The sequence below is a fragment of the Nilaparvata lugens genome, chromosome 1 (assembly GCF_014356525.2).
Source record: "Nilaparvata lugens isolate BPH chromosome 1, ASM1435652v1, whole genome shotgun sequence".
NCBI lineage: Eukaryota > Metazoa > Arthropoda > Insecta > Hemiptera > Delphacidae > Nilaparvata > Nilaparvata lugens.
In genome coordinates, this window is record NC_052504.1 from 70153648 (window position 1) to 70174113 (window position 20466).

At 32.7% G+C, this 20466-nt stretch overlaps 1 protein-coding gene across 1 annotated transcript in view; it reads left to right on the top strand.

Moving 5' to 3' along the window:
* LOC120354461 (ADAM DEC1-like) overlaps positions 1-20466 on the top strand; it is a 59563-nt gene that overhangs the window by 13321 nt on the left and 25776 nt on the right. The window contains exons 2-3 of the mRNA XM_039441667.1: positions 2648-2742; positions 16546-16628. Coding sequence (XP_039297601.1) covers positions 2648-2742; positions 16546-16628 — 178 coding nt within the window. The remainder of the gene's footprint in view (positions 1-2647; positions 2743-16545; positions 16629-20466) is intronic.

The following is a 20466-nucleotide window of genomic DNA, read 5'->3' on the forward strand; positions in this document are numbered from 1 at the left end:
TTGTTATTTGGTGTAAAAAATGAGGTCAGCCATTGTCTTCGTTGACTGGATTGAGATTGAGACAAGTCTAGTAGAACCACTGCGCTTGATAAGTCAACGTTTCTTGTAAAGCTTTCCATCAATTTCCTTCAATATAACAGTTTTATGTCAATCGTTCCTACAGATTAAAAAATCCATGAGAGTTAGAAAGGGAACTTAGACAATGAAAAACTTTGAACTTCCAAACTTGACATCTGTAATGTTAGGAATGCACCACATCCTAATGTAAGCAGGCTCTCTTATGACGTCATACTATCACAACCACGTCACGCATCTTCTAATCCATACTCTCTTAATAATCATTCTCATCACTAAAGAGTTGTATCTAGCGTAGACTTGAAGCGATCTTGTAAGGTTACTCACATCCTTATCTTATCCCCCAATAAAATAGTGACTCATCTTATACAGTTTAATAAATCTAATAAAACAGATGGCCTATTGAACTAATGAAAAGCATAAAGTGATTAAACAGTGGTCGACGAGTTGCAAACGAATCAGCTATATTCATGCATTTATATTCCACAATATTTTTATAACCCAAGTATCCAACTCAAGAGCCTATTTATGAAGTATTCAGTTATAAAACGCCAGCTTTTTAAAATCTAATTTCTCTTAATTTGTTGAAACTATCCATGACAATGAGTTCGAACACTAAAAAAATGGAGAACGGGGTTTTCTCTCATCATATACCAACTAGGTATCTCTCTTCAGAATACCGAAAGTGTATTCATGCTGCTGGTATTTTAGTTTAGAAAAGTATACCTACACATTTTCTTTATCAAATATGAGATCTCATATCAGAACAAATAAGCCCAGGGAAAATGTTCACGTTGAATTGAGGTAAATTTTATTTGAATCAAAAGTACTGAGCTAGTATTATACTGTATTTGAAAAACTGATTTGCTTGACATTAGCGTGCTTCAACCCAAAAATAATCTCAAAATAACAAACGAAATTGTGCACTTAAATGATCAACGGTATTGATTTGTGCATTGATGAATAGAAATAAGATTCTCCTATCATTTTTATTCTTTTCATTGATACTGTAGAATCAATATTGTTATTATTATTCCATAATAATTTATTATATAATGGTTAAACGTTTTTTGGGTGTAAATTTCAAACAGAAATTCTATATTTGTAGTCTATTGTTTTTATGTGATAAATTAAAATTTGAAGCAATTTTGGATATTTGTAATAATGGTTAAGATAATTTTGAAAATGTTTTTTTCTCCATGGTGCACATTGGGTAACGCTAAATGGACTAGCATATAATGGCGGTCAGGCAAACTTATGTTCTCCTGCCCAAAAACCACACATCTTGAAGAAATTGGAAAAATATAATGTATATGTAGACATTTGAGACTCATGAGCTTTATATGTGTTGTGTATTTGCCATACGCTAAATAAATAAATAACATGACTTATTCTATAGTGAAGAATTCCCAGTTCCCACTATATTCTAGAAGAATCTACTGTATAGTGTAAAAAATTAACATCAGCTTAGGCTTGGACGATCTTCCTTAACTGAAAATTATATCTCTCAACTTTTATCAACTCTCCAATCCTTCTCATATTTATTTTTGTTTGTTAAAATGCTTTTTTCTTCATTCATGATTCATTTCCGACTGCACTCAGCTAGAAAATTATTTCTAAAAATACAGTAAAACGCCAGATTCCAACTGGAAATAAACAACAGAACAGAGAAGTCTGCTTATACTCAAAATAGATAGTCCAAATTTCAATCTTAATATAGATTCCCAATTGAAAATTAAATTAGTTCTTTGAATACCAGCAGTGAGATGATTGAACTCTGTGTATTTGTTTTTGTTGTTGAAGGCGTGAAGGAAGTTGAATCGCTCAACAATGTCGGGAACATTTGTTGAACATGTGTTGTTGTCGCGGATCTGTGTGCTTCCTTCCAGGACGTCTTCCATGTTATTTACGTCGTTGACTCTTGGGAACTGTTCTATCTCCCAGTTGAAGAAATAGACTTACTACGTGAAAATAATGGTATAGATTGTAGGTTGAAGAATATAGTAAAACTGTAGTCATGAATTCAATATGTTTCTGATTAACTTAACTTTACTTAACTTAGGTGTTAATTCAGCTTATCAAATATTTTCAACGTAACAGTTGTTGTGTTGAAATATTGATTATATAATCTACTAATACTTTCTTGTGAGTTCTGGTTTTGCGTTGGGTTCATGTCAATTCACAGCAAACTTACATGTAAAGAGCCAAGTCTACATATTTTGTTTGAGTGAAATGACAGTGTGAGAAACTCTTGATAGTATAATTGCATGTGTAACAAAGAAAATGCAGTAATTTACTTATACTATGAAAGTTCATGTTGCAAACAACTGAATTAGGTTCTTTTTGAATGTCAATAAACCAGTTTTTCGGTACTTTCGGTTGGTGTTGAATCTTTCTCTTTTGTTGAATATTTTTGATCAATCTTATCATTGCCACACTAGTGATTAATGATTACAGCGTTCCAAAGTCTTCAGATTTATTATCAGGTTTTGTATGTTCCTATAGGATACTGTTACCTGAAACTCATGTTTGAATGAGTTCTTCAATTAATAATCTTTTTCTTTAATTGCAGGGCCAGCACCTGAATTTTACCGACATGTTGTTGTTAAGCCAAGGATATTCCACGGAAGGGAGAAGAGAAGCATTCAGTCTACTCGAAAACATCAGGTGTGTTCGCCTATTCATTCATTTGATATAGTTTTTTATGCGGAAGATAAATCAGAAACTGTAGTTTCTCTTCCATTCTATGATCTACTTCAAGTTATCACTCTGGTAAGGTTATTTGAAATCATACCAACTAGCTTACTAAGATTTATTCAACGGATATTAGTGAAGTAATTCCATACAAAAATAGGAATTTTATATTTATCATTCACTTTCCAGTTAACCGAATTCGCTCCTCTAATTAAAAGTAAGTAAGTAAAAAAGAAAAAAAAATCGTACACTCCTTATTTAAAAATGTCTCACTTTCAGCTGAAAACGCTCTTCAATCTGTTCAATTGCCACTCTTAGGGCCGTTTGCACAGTATAGATTGCTGAACTCGATTAACTTAATATGAAAGTTTAAACTTGAATCGGTTTTCTCAGTGCATTTACTAATCCAGTTTAAGTTAAACTAGTTTAGCGTTAAGTTGGTAATAGAATGTCATTGTTTATAATATCAGGAAAAGCTGATTTTTAAAGAAAATTTGTTATTTGTTTACAAACCATCAGTAAATTGAGGTTATGTAGCTACTATTTCCTTGTTCAAAATCCACAGAGCTGTAAGCTGTACGGTAATAAAAGCGGAAAGCGATCAAGAAATTCTTCAAAAAATGATGAAATGCTATATTACTATTAGATACGGTGTAAGTGCACGTCCAGTGCCAACATACCTGTCATCAAATTTTTGGTTGGGATCAATTTAGTATGTTATTTTGAGCACAAAATAAAAATAATTAAACGGCGGTCACTATTGTTTTTAAAATAAACTAAAGTAGCACAATTATACATGCATTTAACCTATGAGTAGCAGCCATTTTGATTATTGAAATCATCAAATTATGATATTCCTAATCTGAGTTTTCCTAACTTTAGCCACTTATGGTTGCTACTTATAGGTTAAATGTATGTAAAGTTGTGCTACTTTGAACTTAGTTCATTTTTAAAACAATAGTGAGCGCCGTTTAATTTTTGTGATTTTGTGCTCAAAATAACGTACTAAATCGATCCCAACCAAAAATTTGATGACAGGTATGTTGGCACTGGACGTGCCCTTTAGCCTTAGATACAAACTTATATTTAGTAGGCACCAAAAAATATATATTTTAGAATGTTTTCGAAAGAGCGATTTTGTTACGCTTAAGTCTACTACGGTCTTCCTCGTTTATTAGAAATCTCTGGAAAGCAAAATATCCCAGTTATGTGTTATTAAAAATATGTTTCCTAATCAAAGACCACTGTTGAAAATTGTCTCATTTTCTATCAAGTGGTTTATTTAATCAAATACTGGATTGGCAGTTGCTTTACTCAAGCAAAACCGTTAAGAAAATTCTCTATCATCCCAGAAATTTAAATCATTCGTTTTTGCCCAATTTTTCTCAGTTTTAAGATTTCTTCGCAGTCATCTTTATCAATCGCATCAAAAACTTCTATCAATTCCTCCATTATAATTATTTTTACATTCAAATAAATAATTCACTATAACCTAAATTAATAATAATAATTATTGTCTACAGAGGCATTAAAAACAACCGTCGAAAAATAATTTACTATCAGCTGTTTCCCCATCAAATCTTTACAGATGTCAAGTTAATCCAAATTATTTGGTCTAAACCTCCTGCTTTGGAGGTTTAAACCTCCTGCTTTGGAGGTTTAAACTTTCCCAGAGTTTAAACTCAATACAGAGTTTAAACTGATACTGTGCAAACGGAATTTTAGTTTAAACAAAAAAAATCCAGATTTGGTTTAAGCTTTAGCTTAAACTTACACTGTGCAAACGGCCCTCAATAATTAATTATTAATAAATTTAGATTAGGTATGATGTCTGATCACAGTTGAAATATAGATTGATGGTTGTTTATTACTAAATTTGTTTTTAATGTATCAAAATTAATTTTAATCTTTTACATCATCTTTATGTGCCTCAATTATTTTTTTCGCAAGCACCTCTAGTCTTTGTATTGAGAAGACTCAATATACCAATGGTGTATGCTGTAACAACTGCACATATCCTTTTTATTAAACTCTTTTACAAAACTTGACCTAATCCCAGATTTTTGAAAACATGGCCGAAGATAAAAGTTAGTTTAAACTCTGCAATGTTTATCGACTGCTAAAAATGGATTCTCTCATGAAATGCAACTTTAGTTCTCTTTTCTCCACCAAAAGAAGACATATGCATCTTTATATTAATGGATTCGAGACAAAGTCAGACTTGCTCATTGCCTTAAATAATGTGGACTTGTTTGATGGAGTACCCACTTGCAAGTTGCAGGAGTGAGGTGATACTCCAAACAAGGCTTGATGTTTTCGCAGGTAATGTTGGCAGTAGCTATCAGCTCGCATGTCTTTCCTTATCGGTGTGACTTGAAGAATGTGAAGCAATCGGGAGTCACAGATAAAGTATAGTTCAATACTGGATAGAATGTATGGCATTGTATATCTATATCGTATGTATTGCCGTTCATCTCGAATCTCAAATCATAGCGGAATGGTGAGGTCAGTTCTGGCTGGAAGCGTTCTGCGGACGTCTGCACGTCAACGGCCCGTTTCCGGACGTTGGCCGACCCGTGAAAGGGTAGAAGAGCGGTCTTGCTTTGTGTCCATTCAGTTCCAACGACCATAAGGTCTTTTGCCGGTCACCGACGTTACCAGTCCCAGTCTCCCCCAAGCGCATTTCCTGTTCTCCCGAATCAGTCACTCTATCATTCTTTCTTTCTCCACCCACTTTTGTTTTTCTTCTTCTTCTCCTCCTCCAGTGCCTTGTCCGTTTTCGGCTTCCGGTTGCCAGAAGCACGCGCCGTGTCCTGTCCGTCGTGTCTAGGCCTCCTCTGACCTTCTCCTCTTCCACCTCCTCCTCTACATCCATTCTCGTGATGGAATCCTCTACTTACTTTTTACAAAAATCTTGCGACAGACGCTCTGCCCTGCTTGTCCTTGGCCGATGCAATAATATTTTACGCTTGCCACTTTCACCTGTTGAATTTGCCTGTCGTCATCACTCACAAATTGTCACTGGTCACGAGTTGATGAAATTCCATGGAAATTGGGTTTCACCGGGTTTGATGAAAAACAATGCAATGACTTTACAATATGTAGTCTCTGTTTAATTAATTCTGTAGTCGATTTCTCAAGAGCTGAAAGTTGAATGAAAAAATCAATCTTATAATTTATTTACTTGAAATTTATTCTACACTACATTAATTTGAATAACAATAGGCTGAATAAATACAATACATTGTAGCCAAGCTTGGCTACCTCATGTGGGCCTACTGTAATAGATAAAGCAGAGAAAATACCACCTTCTCATAAGATACGGTAGGTATCCTGCAGGTCACGGTTAATGTGAAATAAAGATGAGGTTGTCAACAGTCTGAATGTAGTTTACTTCTCAATAAAGCACAATACTCAGATTAGTGAGAAATATGATTGTTCCACTTTGAATGATTTATGGTTGAATATTATTGAATATTAGTTTTCCTGAACGGAATTGATGTTCATCTGTGTTACAATGTTTGTCGATGAATAAGAATTTCATGACTTGATCTATGGAAAATGGATCTGTTGCTGAAATGATACTTCTAGCTGCATAAAAAATAGTGAATTCGTCGTTTTATAAGAAATCAGTGATGTAATGGAATATTGTAGCAGGGTACGTAAACTCAATCTGCTGGGCCTTCGCACCCGTGTCTCATCATCCTATATTCAGGTAAATCCAAGGAGTATTGAATATTTAAATGTCCTCAGGGTAAACTCATGAATACATTAGGGCTTGTTTACATGACTAGCTCACTGAAGAGAGTGACACAGGGTGTTACTGAAAAGTGTGGTGAGCTGTCCGTATTTCCGTTGCTGGTTCTATTTGCGCATAGAAACTGTGCATTTTAGTTTATGTTTCCTTTCAATTCAAAATTTAGTGCTGTGAATCAGATTTCGGAACTATTGAATAGTAAAACAATGATTCACCATCGAGATTCCCGTCTACTGTTGCATGTTAATAGAGGCCTTTTGTTGAATGAATCTCTACATTGAAAAATTGGTACAGAATAGTCAATAGCAATTCAACGGGTGTGGTGCACATTTGGCTCTGGGCTTGGTCGTGTTCCACCGTTCTAATGCTTCCTACTGAACTGTACTCTCCCATAACATGCAACTGCACTATTTTAATGCACCTAAGTGCGTCATCTATCATCCATGAAATTTTCCTGTTAAAATACTATCACTGTGGTTGCTTCTTGACCACTAATTCACCTTGTTACGTTTTCAACTTCTTTTTATAACATTGTGTAATACGTAGTTATCTAGTGCAAACTTCATGTTAATATAATTGTCATTCAGTGCTAATGATCAATTGTCTCTTATTAATAGCAGTTAGCTCTTCACATAGTTTGTAGTTAGATGTCAGTTTTCATTGAACTGTCTCTTAACTTTCCTGTAACTTAACTAAACTATATCTATGTAATAATACTCGTACAGGATTTCCTTTTCCTGGTGTAATCTTTCATAATATCTTGTGGTAATTTTTGTATCACTTAAACCAGAAGTAGAGTGTAAAATCTCGTTTTGTGGAAACTTTTGCTCATCCTTTCATGCTCCTTAAGCGTATTGTGAGTACATTCACATATTCCATTCACAATTATTATTAGATCATTCAAAAATGGCTCTCACGCTTTCCCCGTTAATAACACAGTGTTATCTTGAACAAAGATGCCAGAAACTGTTGTGGTTGAGTTTAACATAACGGAAATATTCGTTGAATCAAACATTTTTTCCGATATTAAAATGAATTTGCTTCATTTTTTTAATATCAATTATTGTTAATGTACAGAATTTATCAGTTTTTGTCAACATTAAATAGACTACAAAAATATTATTCGATACAATATTGAGTTTTCATAATTTACTTTACTATAATTATATTTACCAATATTAAATAGACTACTTAAATATTATTCGACTCAATATTGAATTTTCATAATTATATTTACCAATGTGGTGAAGTTGAAATGTAGCTCTGTCTCAGCTTTGTTGGTAGCCTTTGACAAATCTAAAGCCGTGTCCACACTGAACAAATGTTTGACATACATGTTCGGCAAACATGTTTGTTGAGAAGCTCAGGGACAGACATTTTAAAAAGGTTGGACAATCATTGTTTGTCAAACAAAAAAATATACTGTCTTTGCAAACATTTTCAGTGTAGCCAGCTGTAAAACAGCTGTAAAACATAAAACCTGTTCTTCCCACTTACAAATATTTTGTTTGGTGACGCATCCACACTGTCCACGGGCAAACATTGGTTGTCAAACATAATAAAATTTGCCCAAACTTTAACAACAAACATGTTTGTCGAACATTTGTTAAATGTGGACTAGGCTTAAGTTTTGTTTCTGATGAAGTTCACATTTAATCATAGATGTTACTTACATTTTCCTTCCATTATTACTGAATGTTGATAAACCAGAATAGAAAACTTTTGGGTTTTGGGCATGAGCCTGTTGTAACTTTCTAAAAGTTGTTCAATTGTTAATTATTGAATATTGTTTTTAAAAAATAAATTGCACCTCCCGAAGCTGTTAAATCAGTTTAACTAATGAAGCTGGGCATGTCTATATTTATGAAATAATAAATAATGTATAAATGATAACAATGTATGAATTCATTCAAATGTTTGTAATGAACATTTTGATACAATCATGCAATAATTGACAGTCAATTGAAACAATGTATGAATAATTGTATAATGTAAACATTACAACAATGAAACTGTAAAAAATCACGGCATAATATTCAATCACGCTGATATCAACTATCATGGTACTATAATGCAAGAACGCCAAATGGATTCCACTTGTATAATGTAATCTTTATATCAGTAGAGATTACGTTGTCAGTATTTCCCAACATTAGATTATTTCTAATCAGTTAATTAGATGTGTGTAATCTACTGCCTAGCTAGAGTGTTGTACTGATGCAATACAAATGAATGATGATGAAGTGGATTCTCATAACAATAAGGTGAATAGTTCTAGATTTAATATTATCGTAAGATGAAAGATGTTAGTGCAAGACCTCTCCCAGAACTCTACTTATATTATACTGTCTCATGTGATAAGTATTCCAGTCGATTTTTGTATTTATTTACCGAGGCATTCAATGAATAGTGGCTCTCCTTTCCCGTTAATAACACAGTGTTATCTTGAACAAAGATGCCAGAAACTGTTGTGGTTGAGTTTAACATAACGGAAATATTCGTTGAATCAAACATTTTTTCCGATATTAAAATGAATTTGCTTCATTTTTTAATATCAATTATTGTTAATGTACAGAATTTATCAGTTTTTGTCAACATTAAATAGACTACAAAAATATTATTCGATACAATATTGAGTTTTCATAATTACTTTACTATAATTATATTTACCAATATTAAATAGACTACATAAATATTATTCGACTCAATATTGAATTTTCATAATTATATTTACCAATGTGGTGAAGTTGAAATGTAGCTCTGTCTCAGCTTTGTTGGTAGCCTTTGACAAATCTAAAGCCGTGTCCACACTGAACAAATGTTTGACATACATGTTCGGCAAACATGTTTGTTGAGAAGCTCAGGGACAGACATTTTAAAAAGGTTGGACAATCATTGTTTGTCAAACAAAAAAAATATACTGTCTTTGCAAATATTTTCAGTGTAGCCAGCTGTAAAACATAAAACCTGTTCTTCCCACTTACAAATATTTTGTTTGGTGACGCATCCACACTTTCCACGGGCAAACATTGGTTGTCAAACATAATAAAATTTGCCCAAACTTTAACAACAAACATGTTTGTCGAACATTTGTTAAATGTGGACTAGGCTTAAGTTTTGTTTCTGATGAAGTTCACATTTAATCATAGATGTTACTTACATTTTCCTTCCATTATTACTGAATGTTGATAAACCAGAATAGAAAACTTTTGGGTTTTGGGCATGAGCCTGTTGTAACTTTCTAAAAGTTGTTCAATTGTTAATTATTGAATATTGTTTTTTAAAAATAAATTGCACCTCCCGAAGCTGTTAAATCAGTTTAACTAATGAAGCTGGGCATGTCTATATTTATGAAATAATAAATAATGTATAAATGATAGCAATGTATGAATTCATTCAAATGTTTGTAATGAACATTTTGATACAATCATGCAATAATTGACAGTCAATTGAAACAATGTATGAATAATTGTATAATGTAAACATTGCAACAATGAAACTGTAAAAAATCACGGCATAATATTCAATCACGCTGATATCAACTATCATGGTACTATAATGCAAGAACGCCAAATGGATTCCACTTGAATAATGTAATCTTTATATCAGTAGAGATTACGTTGTCAGTATTTCCCAACATTAGATTATTTCTAATCAGTTAATTAGATGTGTGTAATCTACTGCCTAGCTAGAGTGTTGTACTGATGCAATACAAATGAATGATGATGAAGTGGATTCTCATAACAATAAGGTGAATAGTTCTAGATTTAATATTATCGTAAGATGAAAGATGTTAGTGCAAGACCTCTCCCAGAACTTATATTATACTGTCTCATGTGATAAGTATTCCAGTCGATTTTTGTATTTATTTACCGAGGAATTCAATGAATAGTGGCTCTCCTTTTCTGTGATATCATCATTTAGTCATCATTCCTGATTATGAAGTGCATTGTACTTGATCATACAGAAATATCCAATAAGTGCATCATACTTGAATGAGCACACAGATAACCGAACAGTTCAGTTGCTCATAGTTACCGTTTCTCTTCCTCCTCTCATTGTAATTGTTGCATCTACTTAATTGAACGAAAACCAACAGTCTCAGAATTTATATCATCTCACAATATTAAAAAATTCCAATAGACTCATTCTAAGATGAAAAGAAAAGCTGTTATCTTGAGTAGAATCAAAGAGAATAGGTATAAAAGTGCACCTATTCCTACTTGGGAATTTAATTCATACATCCCATTCTCTTTGGTAGAATGAAGATAATGTAAGATGATTCAAGGTCCTGGATTAGTCATTGAATGACTTTTTCATCTGGAGTTCTCGTAATTCATCGCCATTATTACTCGAAATTCTCTGTGATACATAATAATTCAACCAACTATAATTATGATTATAATGAATAACAAGGAAAACTAAGGGAAATTTTCCAAGTTTTTCTCTGAAAATTCAGATTGTAAAATCATGTTTCCAACTGATGCTCTCCACTAATTTCAGGATTCAATGAAACAGACGTTTATTCAAGGTTTCCTCTCAACTTGTCATTAACTTATCTCACCTGGGACATTCCCATCAACAATCATGATTATTATTGATTATCGGTGATTCTTCTCCAAATTCAGATTCTTTTCTAACCATACAAAATAAAATTTTAAACTGATTCTGCTCTTGAAGTTATTTTATTTTCCTACAGTTACCTTGAAAAGTGACCATTCCTGCTCTGATTACAGAACGCAAAGAATCACTTTTCCGCTCTAGTGCGCAAAGTATTACTTTGCGTACTCTTAATACTTTGAGTATTATCTTGCAGCCATCCCAATCAGCTGTTGACATTATTGGCGAGTATTTTGAAAACGACTTTGTTCTATCTATATTTTTTCTGATTTTCAAATAAATAAAAATGAGAACTCTTTAAATTATACATTTTGAATATTATTAATTATTCATTATTCAAATAATATTTTTTCATTCATAAATTGATTGATTGAAAAATTATTTAGAAATTAAGATTTACTCAAAATTATTCATATTTTCAAATTAATTGGATTAATTTAATTTTATTTTGAATAAATGATCGATTATTAATTTTCAATTGGGTTAGGCTATCAAGTTTAAAATAAATTAAAGTTGTTATTGATGGAATTAAATAGAGAATGCATTTATTCAAAATAAAAATTATATATAATAAAAATAATAATAATTAAATAATAATAAAATTAAATAAATAAATTAATTAAATAAGAAAAATAAAGAAATAAATTTAATTATATATTAAAGTTGTTATTAATAACAAAATTATATAGTCAAACATTTGATGGATTTCAGCCATCATTTTACCCATAATCAACCACTTCTCATATTCAATGGTAGCCTAACTGTAGGAAAAATTTAATGTGAAATACGTGCGCAAAGTTCCTCGGCTGCACTGAAGAAACCATTCCGCCCTCGCCTATGGCTCTTGCGTAAACGTTTCTTTCGGTGCAGCAAACTGTCACTGTGCGCACTAGTTGCACAAATAACTATTTCTTTTAAACAGTTTTTCAACTTTCAGAGATTTTCAATATTTATTTTCCTGTTTATGCTTTTAGGCAATGTTGAGGCTGGATAAATCAGGACTCAGTGTATCATAATCAATCAACTATTGCTGTAATTCATTTGTTTGAATGTTCTATTGTGAAAAAAACATGAGTAATATTCTGTGTATATTTGGTGAATGAATTAATTTATTAAGCGCCCATCTTTGAAATAAGGTACTGAGTTGTATTCAAAAAAATTAGTTTTTAATTTTTCAGCAAGCACAACATTTCAAAGAAGTCGATCACTGTATGTTTTTCTGGTGACGAGGACTTTAATAAAGTTTTGGGGTGATCCTGTTGAATCTCTCCCAATCATTGACTTGATTATGTGTTTTTGTAAATGGGTAGATGAATGAATGAAACCATAAGTGTACCTTTATTACATTTTTATGGGTGGACGTTTCCTATGTGGTTATGGATTCCCCTCCACCATTGGTAGAAAATATCAATTATTGTCTCAATAACCAGTGATACAATGGTATACAAGAATCAAGTTATCATATCTGTGGAATCCTCTTCAAATGTGGTGTTTATCTATTTATTTGTAAAGTAATGTAAGCATTCATTTCGAGTATGAAATTTATAAAAAAATACCCTAAAAGTGTCATTTTACTTAATAATATCGGGGCACCGAGCTTCGCTCGTTATTTATTTATTGATAAACAGAACTCAATTTATTCTTTAAAATGATTGGGGAAGGACTAACAGGCACAGCCCAAAACGGGTTCTTCCCCGATTTTGATTTATACATCATAGTCCAAAAAGTAGGTTATATTCCATACACTTGAATTCAGGTCAAATTTTCAGTCGAAAAATTTGAAAACAGAAATGTTCTAATTTAGATTGTTTACAAACCAAATTATATAACAAAATAACTCTCACTAATCACTTAAAAATGTAAAATAATGATTAACTTTTGAAATTATTAAGATATACTCTAATTTAGAATGATATACAATGTCATGTCAACAAATCAGATTATATTGATCAAGTTGATTGAAATTTCTAAATTAATAGTTCTCGTGAAATAAGCTGATTGATTGGAAATAGTTGGACAGCTGAGCATAATTCTGTCTCTCTCCTAATCAGGCACGCACGAATCTTCTGTTATACGTCGATATATATTATCATTAATCTATTATCATCTGTTTTTCCAAGGATGAATAATTATTATCCTTTTCATGTTCTTTAGCGAGTTTTCCCAGGGATGAGACCTTGTCCAATCGAATTTTTATATCATAAACCTACTATGTTCTAAATTTCGTGAATATCGTTAGAGCCGTTTTCGAGATCCGTTGGACATACATAACCAGATATAAAAATAACCAGATAAATATAAATGTATATACATAAATTACTCGCTTAATATAATAGGATATGATCATAGAATAACAAATCGATGTATTAACCAATCTATCGATAAGCCAATTCTGTTTATAGCATAGAATAACCAATCGATGTATATTCTATTATCTGATAATATGATGTGTGATGCAGCACTCTCAGGTTACGGAATAAGTTACATTGAGATTTCTGACCATCCTATTGAAATTTACTACAGTAAATCATTTTAATTAGAAGTACGGGCAGTTGATACTGTATTTGTAGTGTAGCAATTCTTCATTAGTGTAATTTTGTAATTTTGGGTCAATCACTCGAGCCGGATGTGTCATTAATGGTGTGATTGTCCGTCCGTTCGTCAGGCCGGTGAGCAGAATGAGGCTGCACTGCGTAATAGTTGTGATTTAGACCACTTCTCCGCCTGTCGACTGATGATGCAATAGTAATAGTATACCTGAAGTTAAACTTTAATGGTTCAATGGTAAACGATAATGGCTTAATGCTAAAGTACTTATTATTGCATTAAGCGTTGTAGACTGTAAGCGAATGTAACGACATGACTTTTCTTTTACCATGCCTGAGTCACAGTCCGTTGTTTGCTGGTAGGCTGTTACCTGCTGAGTTGTAGCAGTACAGTGGCGATGACTCATCTACCTTGAACATGGGAAGCGTTGACTCAAACCTGTGGATCAATAGGTTTTACCAGCCCCGTACTTTCTTTACACTCGTTTTATCGTGGATAACGAACTAATCACGAACTCTCTTCCGAGCTCTTCTACATCGAAAGCTTTTAGCATTTAGCCTTTGATCGTCTAAGTTCAAGTTGAGGCGATGAAATGCTTGCTTTGAAAGTTCAGAAGACTTGAAAAATGTCAAATACGGCTGTCATCTTAATTTTCCTGAGAGCTTGTTGGTCTTGTATTTGGATTTTCCCTGTCAAAGCTCTGTAGTCTATGCATCCTATTTAGCTTATTTATGTCTATAAAGCTATTTTGCCTATTTATCTGTTGGCATGAAGCATTTTAGTGCTGTACTATCGTTTAATCTAATGCAATTTTGATATTATCAATTTTTCAAAAATAAATTTTGGAATTTCAAAGATTATCCTTCATTTTAATTGATAGTTAAAGATTCATTCATAGTTATCGTGGTTGAGTGGTAGAGTGGACATTACTGTCCGAACTTCGCCACCTCAACAAATAAACAAGTCATTCTATTCTATTTTATTCATATTGCAATCATATATAGAAAATGTCAATTTTGTGGCAATATGTGGAGGAAGTTTCGAGTTTATCAGTGCATAGCGCTGTTTGTAAAGTATAAAGCAAGCAGGAAGTGAATTTGGAACAATGAGATCCACTCAGTAATAATGAGTTGTGTTTCATAGACATAGACAGTAGTTGATTTCGAATTTTCTCCGAATGACAACAGCAATGCAAATCACTCATGTGCAATTTTGTTGCTCAAGGTAGGTTGCAACTTGGAACTTGGAGCACTATTTCTGCATGGAATTATTATACTATTATTGTTCATTTTAACTGCTAAGAGAAAATTGTTTGTAATAGTAGTTATTATCTATTCCTGACTCCTGTTATTTTTCTATCTCTTAGCTGAAAATTGATATTGCTGCAATCATTTGAGTCATAAAAAGTCTCCAGTTTTGAAATCACATAAATACAATTTGGAATGATAAGTTATCTAATCAAGATAGCTGCAAGTATCAATATTATCCATATTTCTTATTAAAAGAAGCTTGCTTTTTGAAAACGATGGTTCATCGCTTTTCAATGTCACCTAGTAGTTGAGTAGGCGCCTATGTTACAATCAATGTCTATGCACAACAATTTGTTTTTTTATATTCGATGAAATACACATGAAGTAAAACTTTTGTTTAATATTTAATTGGAACTCAATCCCATTCATCAATATAATCCTCTAATGCCCTAAGAAGGTCTAAAAAATGAAAGTAATTTTTGGTCTAGAATCCTGTTGGCTTTTTTTGCTACGATAAGAATCAACTCCTTGCAGCAAGAAGAATATTGTAGCGAATCAAAATACAGATTCAAGATCATAATAATTGTGATGTTCTTGACCTGTAAAAACTTCGTGTACTCCTGAAGATCTGTTACATCATGGACTTGACCTGTATTGACCTCGAAGGTTGAACAAATTTTATTGTAATCAAAGTTTTTGCTGGAGTGAAATAATCACTGATTCAATGTGTAATTGTAGGGAAGAAGATTGCTGCGGAAAGAACTGACAGATAGGCTAACTAACTACAGCGGCAGAACTCAGAAGTCAGAACATAATTTCATGGACCGGTCACTGCTCTTTCTACGTCATTTCACTGTCTCTTTGTGCTCAGTGCACAGTGCACTCACTGTCTTCCAAACACAGAACACATCTGCTATTATGAGAGAAGCTATCTTGACTACCTTGGCACTAGACATCTTGATCTACTAGCGGAGATATCTTCTTTTTCAGAATGTCATATCACTCACATCCGCATGAGGCTAGAGTAGAGTCGTCATTGATAAAATCTTGTGAAGTATTGCCAATTACCAAAAACATTTAACGGTTTAGTTTTCGTTTGAAAAATGATAGAGCTAACAAAAACTATTCCTGACATGAAGCTCATATACATTTTAAGTTTGAGCGCCTTGGAGTTGAAATTCTAAGAAAACATCCCGATTCAATTTTTTTTGTAGCTGCTTGTGAAAGCACATTAGAGGCTAATGTTTCGAGCTCATCTTTATTGAGCAGACTACATTGAACATATTGAATTGAATTCAATTTATTGCCAAGAATCACATACAAATACTTGTACAATACAATCATTCGAGTATGTAATATACAATTACCTACAAATAGATATTGATTGTAACATAGGCGCATACTCAAGAGACATTCAAAAGCGATAAACGTTTTCAAAAAGCAAGCTTCTTTTAATAAAAAATATTGATAATTTTGATACTTGATTAGGTAAATTATTATTCCAAATTGTATTGATGTGATTTCAAAACTTGAGACTTTTTATGTCTCTTTACTATTTATTTATTTTATGTCAAGCTTTATTAATAGATTACGTTTTTACAGGATGGAGTGGAGCATCTTCACGACGTAACACTAGCTTATAATCTAAATGGAAAGGAACATTTGATTGATCTCAGACTAAATAGGTGAGTGAAGATCATCGTCTATGTGAACAATAATATTTTTTGCTGTAAGTTTCACGGCTTCTAGTGTAATGGGTCTTGAACTTCCGCCCCTTGAATTTTAATGAGTATAATTTATTAATCTAATATATTTGATCTTATTACAGTTTCTAATAGCATGACTCATTACTATCATAGTAGGCTTCATAGAAGGCAAATCTTGTTTTGATTCGTTCCGAATACAGAAGCATTAAATCACTATAAAGAAGGCGGAGACAATGTAACCTGGAATTGAATCAGTCTGATGGCTAATGGAGAAAAATGCTACAAAATTCAAACTGACATAATTTCCTAGTTGAAAACTTTCTAACGTTTCACTTTCCTAACTCACAATGAAATCATGAGGGAATATTGTCACTTTCACAAGTAATGCCAACAGAGAATTATATTTTGTGACAATTTTCTCCATAAGTAATAAATAATGAATGCTATTCAGTAGTAGCATCATAGTAAAATAATGTACTGTTTCCCCAGGATGTTGAATTGTTGTTGAATGTTACTTTCAAAAACGCTTCCAATGCTTGCTAGCAGAGAAATTAAGCCCCCCTTTTCCATTGGAGAGTCTTACGAGAAAAAATGATAAGAATATAAGCTCACTTGCCAATAACAAATTTTTAAACGTAAGTTGACTTCAATTAAAGTTGAATTTCATTAGATATTTTCATCATTATTATATTATTATTTATCATTCATTGATATAAAATATCAACTTTTTAAATATTTCTTCTCCATATGCAGGCATATGATGTCCAATCTAGTGAAATATTCTATGTATAGACACGCTATCCTATACACACTTCAAAGTCAAACAATACTACTTCCCTCCCTTGCTCATAAGTATGGACCAAAACCAGAGGCCACATGTAAGCTCCACATCACCCAAATCATGTGTTGAACAGTAAGCTCCACATCATCTTCATGTGAGTGAAATGTTGATGAGCGAATATAAATAAGTGCATTATCTTGCATTGCATCCGCCTACAGTGCTGTGATGTGATGGGAAGGAAGTGGTGGGAATGACGAATGATTGAGAGCTGTTACAAATTGCCGGAAATCGATGCCATGACCTCGAGGTCATTAGCCAGATATGCTAATCACTCTGAATTCAACAGATTATATGGAAAAATAGAGTTTTCGTCTGAAGGTTATATCACTATGTGTAAACAGTCTGCTTCCAGGATTCGATATGAAGTTCAGCTAGGTCCATCATACAGTATGGTGATAAAGGGAAAAAATCCAAAGAGACTAAGAGAGACTCACAGCAACTCACAGCAACTACCTTGCAAGGCATGGTCTGTCTGTTTATATACTAGAACCACGATTTTCCACCTCTCGTCACCCTTCGCCCTCTAGCTCCGCCTACACTCAAACTCTTCAGCCTAATATTCTGCTTACAAATTGGATTCAAATATCAGTTTAAATCTACTATAATGTTTATTATGTTATATCATTTTAAACTATGGCTCCCCTTCATTATTAAAACAAATTATATCATACATTTTACCAAGATTTAAACTCTGAAGTTTGGATACTGATAATTGAATGCATTGATTTGATTAATACAGTAATCAATCTTATAAATCTAATATGGCAAATACTTCAATAATAAATACATGAAATGAACAAAATACAATGTCATACAGTACATCATTACAATTGAGTTGAATAAATCAAATAAATAAGATACCAATTAATTACTACTTAATTAATTAAGCAGGTTTCTTATACTCATTGTCAACATGTTTTAATCAAATATACCTAATTTATTCTATTTACAAATTTGTCCTTAGCCTATGAATTCGGATTCAACTAACTTAATTAGCTTATAATAATTATTAAATTATAATTCATAGTACAACATTATATTTGTTGAATACTTTATACATATAGCCTAATCTACTTCATGCCCTAGTTTTTATAAACATGTACTCGTTTCATGTTTATGGTTTTATTTATGTGATCACCATTCAAATAATTGATCATCAAATAATTGCTTCAAAAATATTCATATGCTAACCACGTGGTAAAATGGTAGCATATGCTAACCACGTGGTAACATTGTAAACTACATATCTATATTCTACTACTCTCCCAACTATATATCTATATTGCTATACACTATCTTCATTTACCTGCCATCAACTTATGCTATAATAATAATAATAATATCGAGTGACCTGGCTGGCTCAGGTCTGGTGTCAGAGTTTTCAGGTCGCAACTGATCAATTTCAGGGCCTCTGACATGACCTAACGACTGTTTTTTAGGCAGCCGGGACCGACGGCTTAACGTGTCCATCCGAAACACGGGATTACAACTTATGCTATAGATATATACAAAGGTTAACACAAAACACAGTGGGCCATGTGGTTTCTATTGTAAACGTGTCTGTGACTGACGTTAGGAATATTGTTAGCAAGTTTCAATGAAAGAATGATTTTGTTTCAAACTATTTTGAAAAGAATAATGACCCCTTTCATTTTGCTAGGTAGGCAATAGTTTCGAGAAACGGTTCTTTTTATTATTCTAGCTCTTCGAGCGTTCATATTCTTAAATACAATATGTTCAGAGCACGTGTTACAACAAATAACAGAAATCTACAATTTTTCAACTTTAGGAGAGCACGTGGTCGCCATTTGTGGCTCAAAGTTTTACATTGTTTTTATTAATTTGAATAAAGTAGCCCTTATAAGTGGAGTGATTTTAGGAATTTTGATATTTGCTTCGAAAATTCGTCTAATAGCATCAATTTTCCTCGTCTACTTAATTGTTACTTTCATATGCTTGACTTTTATTTTATCAAGCACACGATTCAACTTGAATGTGAATGTGGAAGTCGAGATATCACAATAATATACGAGTATTATTTGAAGTATTCAAGAAAGATCTCTCCAAAAACAAATTAGCAACTACAGAATAAGATTTCATTAGTGTCACCATTCACCACCAAACAACTCCATTCTTTTGGTCTCCAAAAATTCTATAATTTTCAATATCAATTGAAACTATTTCAACACCAAACTATTTCTCCATTCTCATGCGAGGTCCAACTGCCCAAGAATTTTTAGTTTAATAGACAACGGTATGACGTAAAACTGTTAGCTATACTGGTCATGCGGTCAACATGTAATAGTACAATTTCACGGTTAAATGATCATATTGTAGATTTTATGAAAGTAGTCCCTGTAGTGGCTTCTCGTAAAGCTCAATAAAACCCACTATAGTATGTAATGACTCTCTCCGCGTTTGCGAAAGCTCTTGAAAGTATATAGTGCATTATTTGCCCATACCAACCACGTGTCCGTTTATCCATGTCAGTAACCCGTGCCTTGGTTGAATGGGTTTCTTGCTTCCATAACAAGAAAGAGGGATCTCCAGCAGCTCCTGAAAAAACTTTCAGAAATCAAAAGCATTCTATTCTTAGATCCATTTCCAGTAATTGGTTCAGTCTTCCAAAGTCTATTTTTGTCTCTCCTTTTACGATTTCCAAGAATGAGCCTTCCACCTGGCTCACTCTATACATATCCGTTTAGCAGTTTATTGTTTCTTTGGTTCTAAAGACTTACTGACAATTAACTAAGGTAGTGACTACTCAATTTCTGAAAATATCCCTTTCTAATCTTTGTTAAGTGTGTGTGGAGTTCGATATTGTATTGTTGAGCATTGTATTGTTCCTGTTTTGTAATTATCATTGTTCCTGCATATGATCATATTTCCTGTTTTGAATTAGCATTGTACTAACGGTAATTACTGTTGGTATTAGTATAGTATTTAAACATTTTGAACGGATTATTAGATTTTCCA